The sequence below is a fragment of the Pollicipes pollicipes genome, unplaced genomic scaffold (genome assembly GCF_011947565.3).
Source record: "Pollicipes pollicipes isolate AB1234 unplaced genomic scaffold, Ppol_2.1 Scaffold_3216;HRSCAF=3773_pilon_pilon_pilon, whole genome shotgun sequence".
NCBI lineage: Eukaryota > Metazoa > Arthropoda > Thecostraca > Pollicipedomorpha > Pollicipedidae > Pollicipes > Pollicipes pollicipes.
In genome coordinates, this window is record NW_023596251.1 from 864,329 (window position 1) to 876,347 (window position 12,019).

The 12,019-nt window shown below is 50.3% G+C and overlaps 1 protein-coding gene across 1 annotated transcript in view; it reads left to right on the forward strand.

Moving 5' to 3' along the window:
• Positions 1 to 732: 732 nt before the first annotated feature.
• The window catches only part of LOC119090988 (forkhead box protein K1-like), a 16,797-nt gene continuing 5,510 nt past the window's right edge, over positions 733 to 12,019 (forward strand). The window contains 1 exon segment of the mRNA XM_037213713.1: positions 733 to 736. Within this exon segment, the coding sequence (XP_037069608.1) occupies positions 733 to 736 (4 nt within the window).

Here is a 12,019-nt window from a genome sequence, read left to right on the forward strand (position 1 = left end):
CCCGGGGTCGGCTGGCAATGTCTGCCTGGTCGGCTGGAGGCTCGTGCTGACGTCAGCGGACTCAAGGGCCCTGCTGCGCCGGTGGCGGCTGTGCGGTTCGAGGGGGGGGGGAGCTGGCGTCTCCAGCTGCTGCTGTCCGGTCGGCGGGACGGTCGGCGCCGGGACACAGAGAGAGAGAGAGAGTCCCACCTTCGGCTGTAATGAGCGCGGACGGCCGTGGCCGCCGCGGCGACACAAAGTCAAGATCTGACGCGATCGCGGAGCGCGCGCTCCGCGTTTGCACCTGTACAGTAAGCGACGGCTCCCACTGGTCTGTTGATACGGCTTTTTAGAGCACGACTGCGGGTGTCGTCTCCAGCAATACTCAGTGAGCGTGTGTACATTTGCGCACATGTGCTTCTGTGGAGCACTGTGTGCCGGCCAGTATTGCCAATACACGTTTGAGTGTTTGTACATATTCGAATGTGTCCGTGTCATGGTTTGTGTGAACCTCACCTTACGTGCTGGTGCCGATGATGAATACAGAGTGCAGTTTGCTTTGTGCGTTTGTTTTTGTAACTAGACTGGGAGTGAGGGGTACTGAAAGTACCGACGTATTGGTTGCTGCCTAATTGCTTATGACTGTGGTTACAAGCCTCTAACAAAGTTGATCGCCTGCTCGTTAGCACGAGTGTCGATTTGTACCCTTTTGAGTGAGCCCCCCCCCCCCCCCCCAAGGTCCAGTTTGCCCCCATGGGTGGGTTTGGCCCCCAACCGTCTGGACCTGAGGTATGGAAATGAAGAGCGTTCAAAGAAAAAATAAAACTTATGCAAACTTCAAGAACTCATAACGTAATTGCCTCATAGACAAAGGAAACAAAGTGCAAAATGCAATGCAATGTCTGGCTGAGCGGGGCTGACGGAGTGCCAAGTATTCAGAACTTGGCGTTCGTACCAGGCTTGTTTGATCATTTTCTGTTTTTGCTGCATTCTGCGTGTTTTAACTACGCAATTCATATATCTCGTTAACTGTGGTCTACCTTCGTGTCATGACCTGAATGTTTTGGTATTACGCAGCGATGTTTCAGGACTGCAGCAAGCTGCGTTCGCCGCAATATGCTGCCTGATTCTGGCACGACGTGTTGTCGAAGGATTGAACAAACCGGTCGAGTATTAGCACCGAAAAACTTGACGAATTTGCCAGTCTCTACGCTCGGAGGAGCCCTCGAAGTGTGCTGACCTCCGCTTCGACTCAAATATTTAATGAAACCGTTACGAAAACCTGTCGGTCGAAAACACGTGACCAAACCGACAGCGGTAATCGTCCGTCCAACACCAGCAAAACAGCGCTGGGCAGCTCGAGCGTGCCTATCGCGAGTGGAGCCTCAGGCCCGCCCTGCGGCTGCCCGCCGGCGGTCCCGTGGCACCCCTCTCAATAGTCGCGCACAGAGCCTGAAGCCCGCCCTGCGGCTGCCCGCCGGCGGTCCCGTGGCACCCCTCAATAGTCGCGCACAATAACTAACATCTTCGTTCTCGAAACCATGCACGCCCAGCGTCTAAAGCTGCATACCATCGATCCTGCGTCGATTGCTGAAACCTGGTTTCGACCAAATAATGATGCCCAGTAACGTCTTCCGCCGATATACACCCAGGAAACGTATTGGAGCAGAAGTGCACTGCCTTATTCAGCTGTGGTAGACTAGCCCACAAACGTTGAGGGTAAATTGGGTGTAATCCGGTTAGATTAAGGGCAAGTTACAAGCCCTTTCTTCCCGTTCAGCGCCATAAACCCACGTTGAGGGTTTAAACCCCGGTGTTGGGAGGTTTTTGGCGATCACACACGACGTATTCGCCACCACGTCATCTCATCGCCCAGGCCACGTCACCGCTCTAAAGTGGAGAGCGCCTGAGTCAAGAGGCAGTTAAGTCAAAATCACCGTAAGATGATCGGCAACTTAAACCAACCGCGTGACGACACCGCGATTTTCAAGGATTTCACCCGTATTGAAGCCCATTTGAGAACTGAGTCGTTTTCTTACACTGCCCATTGTACAAATACAACGTGGCGAATAGCAGAAATTGATATCTACAGAGCTGTAACTTGACTTTGTTCTCTAAAAATGCTGGCTGCGATTTATGGGCTGGAAACATTTACACTAAATCAAATTTGGATGCCTTGTTCAAGGCGTCGAAACACCAGCATGTCGTTAAGACAGAGGCGACAACAGAGTATCTCGGAAACTGATAACGGGTTTGTCCCAGCCAAAGGGAAGAGTGTCATAAGTGTTAGAAAGAGTGAATCGAAATGAGGTCAAAACTTGAAAAAACAACCTATGTTTGCTTAAGGACGTCAGTCCTTTTGCAGGATCGACCAGGGAAACATATGCCATGAAAAGTTTAGAGCCTGCGCGCTGGCAATCTCAGGAGGAAGAACACGGATCGGCCGAGGTTGAAGTCTCCACCAAGCAGAGCGGCGTCGGCCGCTGCAGGTAACACCAGGCGTCTGGCGCCGGCAGGCGAGGGCGACCCTCGTGAAAGAATCCTTCCGAAAGCCTTTCAAAGTCGATTCGCATCGTTGAAAGATTACCTTGACCGTATGTTTCGCCTTGATAACTCTGAGTCTGCTCCCTTAACATATAAACATTTTAAGTAAAGTAACACGAAAAGTAGAGGTTCTGCCCTTGCTCCTCCAGTTCCGGAGACAGCAACCTAAACCCGGAGACTGCAGCGTCGGATATCACGGTTTTGAGACTTGCGAGCGCACATACTCATAACTATCAAGTCTGAATGACGGTTCTAAATTGCCTGAAGTCCTCTTCCATTCTGAATGAAAGCTCTACATTGTCTGAAATCATGCCGATTTCTTAACACTTCTTGACCTCAAATCTTATTCAATTTTGAATGACGGCTGAAAACTACCGATTGAATGTCGTTTGCCAACGTCAGTACGCAATTTTGATCTCATTTCGATCTACAATCTACGTTCACTAAGTCCCCAATGCCTTTCGCTGTAAAACCTCTTCATATGTGGTGAAGCCCCTGATTGCTATCCGCCCAGAAAGAGATCACTGAGCATTTGTTAAATTAATGGTGTTGGTGGTTTATTTCGTGAAGTCGTTTACGTTTATGTATTTTTTTTGGTGAAAACCTGTCATAGACATCGCAACTTCATGGAATTGTGCAGAACTGCACAGGGACTCCAGTTGTACTTTACATCACCTTCATCTGATTTCAAAGAGCCTTATTTATCAGTCGCTGCAATCACTTGTGCAACCGAATGTGTTCTACTGCATCACTGTTGCACGCGCAGTGGGCGCTGCGCGGAGGCTGCGTTTGAAAGTATTCTCCGGCCAGTGATAGCGAGCCCGATCTAGAAGAACCTTGAGCGAACCTTCGAACCCAGGATTATCGGCAGTGCCGCCCGGACTCCGGAGGTAGCTAGCCTGACTGAGCGTGAGTGACGTCATTGAGCACCGAATATGCGTACAGACGTGCAATCGCGTGGTCACAGAAGAATTAGCCCAAGTAGTTGCGAGCGATTGCGCATGACATTGGCATGACGGGCGTCTCCTTTGCCACACGTCCGAATCGAATGGGGAGAGGGTCGCCTTCTGTTCAGAGGCACAGCAACTTGTGTGTACGTCAGGAGGACAAAAGCCTCGCGATGCGTTTTTATTAATACGCGCGGAGAAAAGGCATTTCCATCAGTAAGACAGCTAACTAAACGTGTCTGAGGCAAGGTTAAGTATTTTTGTATTGTATGGTGCATGGAGTAGTACATATGTCTGGTTTTACATCAACTGAAATGCATTTGCTGTGCCGATTAAATTTTGGTTTGTTGAGAACGTATGTGTGTGTGTGTGTGTGAACGGCTTGCGAGTAGCCAAATATTTAATACATTACCTAACCACATAAAAACATAATATTTACAGACTTTACTTCTCAGTATGCAAGAAAGGGATACAACTGTACCCGTTCTGTTTCACAAAAGTGCTGTGTTCATAAAGAGCTGATGCAAACTTCAATGCTTCCATATGCGTTTGTCGTCGATAAACGTACTATCTTTAACCACATGTAACATATATACATATATACATACATCATTAACATCTATACAGAGAGAGAGAGGGAGAGAGCCGCTGCGCAGCGCTTATCGGCCGCCATCGGCTTCTTTGTCCCGCCATGTCTCGTGAGGTGCAGCCGGTGCTGTGACGAATCCCCCAAGCTACCGCCGCCGCCTCGCTTAAAGGTGCCGGACGTCTGCCGTGTAGCCCGCCGCGGTCCACCTCGTCACCGAGCGGAGTCCAGCACCGCCCAGGAGCTGGAGAGTGACGGTAGGACTGCCATTCGAAATGCGCTGCCCCACAGGACATCGGGCGCGTTAATCACCAAGTGCATGTTGTAATAAAGAAATGCATAAATTGGAATACATTTGTATGAAACTCATCAGGTTGATGTTTATTGCAACGTTGGATTTTCATCGCAGTCTTCCTTCAGACACCCGGTTGAAATGACGAGGCATCATTTTCAGACTTAAAATATTGAATGAAGTGGAAAATTGAAAATGAATGAAAAAACCCAAGAAAAGTTATTAATGAAAAAATGAATTCAATGCTTCACAAATGTTGCATTACTGGAACAATTGGGGTTTGGATGTGAGAACCAAACAGGCGCGAAGGCCCGTTAAAGGTGGTCAACATTCACCGCACATTCTTCAGTATTTTACTAAATTTGTTCACAATTCTCAAGCCTTACATCATCGCAAACTTTTTCCGGCCGAACAGATACAGCTGGGGCAGGAACAGGCAATGCGTCCACGGTTGAGGCAGAGTCAGTGTGTGCTGTTTTGACATTGCCGGGCCGGCGCTCTGCCCAAACTCTCTTCTATAGATTCTCACAGGTTTGCTTCCATTCCGCTACGTGGCGCTAGTATGCGGCCACCAGGTATCGCTGTGAAAGACAACTATGCCGACGGTCTGCTGCTACGCACTCGATCCTGGTGACGTCACCGAGAATGGTCGATAGCGGCCAGGTGCGTCAGGCAGGCGGTGCTCAGGCCACGGCCTGCCATGCCGGACGGATACATCGACTGTTTCACAATTCTAGCGAATTCGAATCGAATACGAATCCGAAGGCGCAGTCAGGCATTTTGCCTTTGCGCTGGCAGCGACCGCATGGGCCGTCCCTTCACTCAGATTTGCCGTGTTTGCCTCTAGCTGAGCGTGGGATCAGCAGGGTATGTTTATGAGCTGCGACCCTGCAGCTGGTCGGAGTGCGTGAGTTCGGTCCTGGCCTTCGGAAAATATTTGAAGCAGCGTTTGAGCGACCACTTAGGTAGTCAGGGGCAATGCTGGGTTCAAAGGAGCCGAGAATGACTTCCGTTTCAGACGACTTTTATGCACATTTTTTATGCGTTAAATTTCGGTTCAACCTATTCCCTACGGAATGTTATGTTTGCATTTGGATTTGGATGAATTTGGAAGAGCCTTTATTGTTGCCGAGAGCCAAATCCATTCAAAACTGTTGAAATGGAACTATAAACATGATAAACCCCACGAAAAATATAGTTGTGTTGCTAAAATTGTTGCAAGTCATAAATATCATATGTTTTCGTTTCGTTTCGGAAGATTCATTTGCACTCAAGTATCATTTGCATGGCATGCCAAAAGTGCCGGTGGTTAGGACGTGGCTGTTAGTGCATGAGCGGCCGGCGCAGCGGTCTGAGATTGTTCAGCGCAGGGGCGTAGTTTCACATTCGGTTTGGGGGCTTTAGCCCATAATTTGAGCTTCAGCACCCCGTCCCACAACTTTGAGAAGAAAGTGGGCAAAATCTGCAGAAAAGCCTGTTTGGTGGCATGCTTTTTTGAAACAGTTCAGGCAATTTTCACTGCTCATCCCCCCACATTTGGCGAAATTGCGGCCCCTTGGTGAGCACGTCGGTTGGGTTCAGATCGAAGACATCGAATGCACGGAGAAAGGCGAGAACGTGTTTGGTTAACGGCCGCATCGCAGCCACAAATGGCATGTAGCAAACCCTATGCTCTTTATCATGACACACTGGGGCAATACCAGTGTTGCAGAAAGGACTGTTAAATGACTTAATTGACCTATAAAATGCATTGCATTCAATTGTACAGTCTTTTTATGTTACAAACTGCGTCACCTTGAACTTCAGAATTACTGCGCTGTTTCATATCGCAGCCTCAGCCTATGTCTATGACTGAGATGTCTATCCGTACTTGGTGAACCCCCTCCCCTCCCACAAAGAACCACCAATCAGAAATCCAACACTGGATAAGCCATATCATGGCCTGAGTTACATGGATAGCGGGCCAATGTCCGCGTGCCGAGCCATACCTAGAGGCATTGGTTGATCATTGCATGTTTCGCGCGCTTCGGCTATTTCGTTATATGACGACCTTGTTTAGTGTTTAGCAGCGATGCTGATTTCAGCGCCACCCTTGTACCAAAATCGCCACTTTGTAAAGTAACATTTGGACATCGTTCGTATCGTAACCGCCTGTAACATTTCTCCGCCAAACTTCCATCGGCATGTTCACGTGCATACTGTATTCATGATATTTTCCAGCCATGGACTTACGACCTAATGGGCATCTATCACAAGCTCATGAAAATAGAGGAAGAGGAGTGAAATACTTGTTACATTAACCCGCACTGTGCCATTTTGATGCTCTGCATCTTAACATGGCGTGTTGCACCAGAACCCCATTGCCGCGGCAGTGAGCCTCACTACAGCGTCGCTATTCGGTCACCGGGACCGTCAAATGTCCGGCACAAGAGCGGCCGGGTGTCCGGTCCAGGAGGGGCCGCTTGTCCGAGACAGGAGCGGCCGTCGGGCAGAGCAAAGGCCGCGTGTCCGGATACCGGACCGATGTTGTGCCGGCACCTGAGAGACCGCGTGTCCGGTACCTGAGAGGCCGCGTGTCCGGTACCTGAGAGGCCGCGTGTCCGGTACCTGAGAGGCCGCGTGTCCGGCACCTGAGAGGCCGCGTGTCCGGCACCTGAGAGGCCGCGTGTCCGGTACCTGAGAGGCCGCGTGTCCGGTACCTGAGAGGCCGCGTGTCCGGTACCTGAGAGGCCGCGTGTCCGACACCTGAGAGGCCGCGTGTCTGACATAGTAGCGGCCGCGTGTCTGACACGGCAGCGGCCTTTCAGCACTAGGATGGGCGCACATTCGGCACTGGAGCGCAACGTGTCGGGCACGGGAGAGGCCGCATGTCCGACGCAGGGCTAGAAAGCACTTGTGCCGGGCTGCGGAGCACTTAACCCTCACCTTGATTCGCCGATTTTCATAACGAAAACTGAAAGGGGGAATGAGAAGTCGATGTGACCGCATGCCGTTACCAACGTAAGAAGGATAGGGACTCGCGGAAAAAGGCAATGCATTGGCCTGAAAAAAACATCTTGCAACAAGCAATAAGTGGCATGCTGTGAGGTCAATAATTGACCTTCTGGGCTAGGCAAAAGTCAAATTTTCCTGCAAATACCACTTGGAGAACCTGACATGCTCTTATGTATGAGGGCATGCCCCGCAGTGACACGGAATTTAAATGACCGTGTGTCTGCTCCTGTTTATGATGTAGGGATCCGTTAATGCAGCAGCATCTGCACCTGTTTATGATGTAGGGATCCGTTAATGTAGCAGCGTCTGCACCTGTTTATGATGTAGGGATCCGTTAATGTAGCAGCGTCTGCACCTGTTTATGATGTAGGGATCCGGTAATGTAGCAGCGTCTGCACCTGTTTATGATGTAGGATCCGTTAATGTAGCAGCGTCTGGTCCTGTTAATGATGTAGGGATCCGTTAATGTAGCAGTGTCTTCACCTGTTTATGATGTAGGATCCGTTAATGTAGCAGCGTCGGCACCTGTTTATGATGTAGGGATCCGTTAATGTAGCAGCATCTGCACCTGTTTATGATGTAGGGATCCGTTAATGTAGCAGCGTCGGCATACCGCTCACGCCCGTCTACATCGTCGGTTGGCGCCCGTCGCCCGCGCCAGCCGTGGATCGCCGCGCAGTGTTCCGAAAACCAGTAGCTACCCGGAAAGCAGCATTGTTAGGGACAAGTTTTTGATGTTAAAACACGCGCCATGAATGTTCTGAAAGTTTGGGCACGATAGAACAACGAAAGTTGAGGCGCGGTTGCACGACGTGCCGGAGAGGCATCCCTCAAATACCTTAGGGGGGGGGGGGGGCGATCAACCTGACCTTTATTTGGAAGCGCTGGAGGTCGTGCACAGCCTACCGACCCCGGGCCTCAAGCGTATTCACGAGAGCCGCCCCATCGCGAGCCTAAAATCAGGCCAACAGCTGTAATATATATAGATATATCTGATATACTGATATACTAATATACTGATATACTAATAACTGAGCTTCGGCCATGGGGACCAAGCAGGTGTGAAGAGCCGTTAATTGTGACAAACATTCGCAAAACGTTCTTGTGTTTTTCGCAAGCCTGTTCACAATTTCCAAACTGCAAATAATCGAGAATTCGTTTCGGCTGAGCATATAGAGTTGGGACAGGAACAGGCGAGCTTATAGAGTTGGGGCAGGAACAGGCGAACATTAGAGTTGGGACAGGAACACGCGATGCAGCCACAGTTGGGACGGAGTCGGTGTGCTATTTTGACGTTGTTGCCAGGCCGGGCTCTGTCCATCTCTCCACAGATTCTGACAAGTGGGATTTATTCCGCCACGCGGCGCTAGTATGCGGCCACCAGGTGCCGCTGTGACGGAAAACTGTAGCGACGCTCTGCCGCTACGCCCTTGAACCAAGTGACGTCACCGAGAACGGTCGATAACAACCGAGTGATTCAGGCTGGCAACGCTCCCACTGTCGCCTGCCATGCTGGACGGATACATCGCATACGTCAGAATTATGGTCAATTCATACCGAATACGGGTCCGAAGGCGCAATCAGGCGTTTTGACTTCGCGCTGGAAGTGACCGCTCGGGCTGTCCCTCCCTTCAGATTCGCCATGACTGCCTTCAGCTGAGTTTGGGTCTGGCAGGAGATGTTTATGGGCTGCGACGCTGCAGCCGATCGGAGTGCGTGGGTTCGGTCCTGACCTACGGAAAATATTTGAAGCAGCGTTTGAGCGACCACTCAGGTAGTCAGGGGTCACTAAATAGTCTTATTACTCGTAGAATAACCAAACGAATGGGCAGATAGATACATTTATATTTCGACTGTTTAGCTTGACAGAGTTCAGCTCCAAATGTGCAGGTTTTTATGATGCAAAGATAAAACCAAAATTCAAACATTAGGCGGGCTCAGTGCGACCGAAGGGGGAAGCACCCTTTGCGTCCCTTTTCCTCATCAAACGGCTTGATCGGTTCCCCTATCTTTGATTACCTCAGTGCGCTCCTGCCAAATATGTTTGATGCATAGTCGTACGTAATGTATGTATGGGATCGTGTAGTTGGATTTCCCCATTTTAGAGAATCCATAGTTGTGGCGGAAGCATACTACCACGCTGGGGTTGTTACTTAGTAGGACTAAGCGCTTCCGCATCACATGCAAACAATATTAGAACGGAACAAATGTTTTTCTTTCATTCTTATTTTGGCATCAGGGACGCAAATCCAGTGGCCGAAATCCGGGAATTTGGAGGTTGGCTAGGTGAGCTTTATCGCTCCAAGCCTCCCTCCCCCAGCCGAGCTCAGACAGCGGCACCCTGCCCACACACCCTCGCTTTCAGTTGAGCTTGTACAACGCAGTCGATCTAATAAACCGCAGAGTCTCGAGCCGCCTATGTGGAATCTTTTGTTTTTGGAAGCCTGACGTCATAAGTGTGATGTGGAAATGAGTTCCATGGTCACTTGCTCGCACGTGCCATCTAAAAAATGTAAGACCAGCACCAGTAGTTTCCCCATGTTTAATATCTGAGTGCGCATCTGTATCGTATCTGGATGACGTGTGTATATACCCAGAGCTAGGGATGCGTATGATTAAATGAACGAATTCGTGATTTTATTTCACAAAATGCAGCGAAACTGTGGCAGAAATATTGCGTTTAATACTCTCCTTACATAACAAGTTACCTACCAAAAACGGAGATCTGCAACCGCCTCTGTGCAACTGATGTCTTGGAAGCTTTGATGCGAGACGTGTATGCACATTCCACAAAAGCTATAAAATATCGGGTCGCTGCTGCTAACAATTCAGTTAAGGCCAGCATGCCATCTTGTACAGATGCGGTAGTTTGCCGCGAGATGGCGCTGCGGGCGCCCGAACGCCATGCTTGTTTGCCTGCTGCTGCTGCCTGACCACGGTCAGCGGGGTCACTGGATGAGACCGACAGGGGACAAAGGCATTGGATGATCGGTCGGCGTGCCTGAGCGACGTGGGAAAACGGTGGCACCCTCCCCCCTCCCCTGTATCAATAATATAGCGCGAGGCGCGCGGAGCACTGGGAAACTATGTTTGCTACCAACAAATGCTTGGATACTCGGCAGGTGGCTGAGGCCATGCAGCCAACACCCACGCTGCTGCAATGGCACGCACACAGGTTGAGGCGTATTTCGTTTCATGGTGTTCATGACAATGAATATCGTTTTTATTTGGGGCATGATGGAAGTCTAGCACAAGTTTATAATTGTCATGTTCGGAGCCATTGCAGGGCGATGGATTCCATTGCTGAGCACAGATCCAGAAGATCTGTGTCGGGTCCGGAGCGTTAATGCGCTCTGCCGCCTGAAGGCTCGTGCACGCGCTCTGCCACCTGAAGGCTCGTGCACGCGCTCTGCCGACCGAAGGCTCGTGCACGCGCTCTGCCACCTGAAGGCTCGTGCACGCGCTCTGCCGACTGAAGGCTCGTGCACGCGCTCTGCCGACTGAAGGCTCGTGCACGCGCTCTGCCGACTGAAGGCTCGTGCACGCGCTCTGCCGACCGAAGGCTCGTGCACGCGCTCTGCCACCTGAAGGCTCGTGTGCGCGCTCTGCCGACTGAAGGCTCGTGCACGCGCTCTGCCGACTGAAGGCTCGTGCACGCGCTCTGCCGACTGAAGGCTCGTGCACGCGCTCTGCCGACTGAAGGCTCGTGCACGCGCTCTGCCGACTGACTCGTGCACGCGCTCTGCCGACTGAAGGCTCGTGCGCGAGCTCTGCCGACTGAAGGCTCGTGCACGCGCTCGGCTCGACCACCTATCTGTCGGTTTTGCCTGCCGAGTAGGAACACCACAATATACTGTTCATAGCGTTTCTTCTTCCTACACTGTCACATCATGGGTAAATACACTCTCTCACAGCAAATACACTCTCCCCCGCCCTGCCCTACCGGTCTTTGGAGTAACCATTCAACTCTTCAGGACATCTGTAACAAACTTCAATGAATAAGTTTAAATTTCGTGCTCGCGCAAGACGGCTTGGAACTCCAGGTCACAGATAAGTCACACTGCGTGTAATGTGAGATGTGAGAGGTCACTCCGACAAACGGGCCGTTCTAACCCGCGCCGGTATAACCCACAGCTTAATCGTCACACACAGCAGGCGTCACGTGATGGAGGCGTCTCGTAGAGTGCTTACGTCATACTGTATATCGTAATCATCGTTTCGTGTGGAGTTGGCAATGTAAATGTATCCTTCACATAGCTTGGCCTGATAGACACCCTCCCCCCACAACCTACCACTAAAAATGGCTTATATTCTTCAATATCTGTGTAAAGGATACCCACAATATTGCGGGCATTACATTATGTTTGGAAACATAGAGCCAGTATCTCATAACTTAGTTTGGTAAACTCACTTCGTTTTTGCAGGTAGTGTCCCATCTTTGTGGCATATTCAAAAAAGTATACTCTAGTGAAGCCTCAGGACTATTACTTCTAATAAAAGTATTGGATAGTACCACTGCAGCAGCCCGTCATAGTACAGTAAGGATATAGATTTTAATTATTTTCGAGTCCAAATTACGTTTTCATTCACAACTTTATAACGGCACTACTGCTGTTTTTCCTGCAGCCGCGACTATTGTCATAATAACAGGCACCGCACGCACCTGTACCGGTGCGA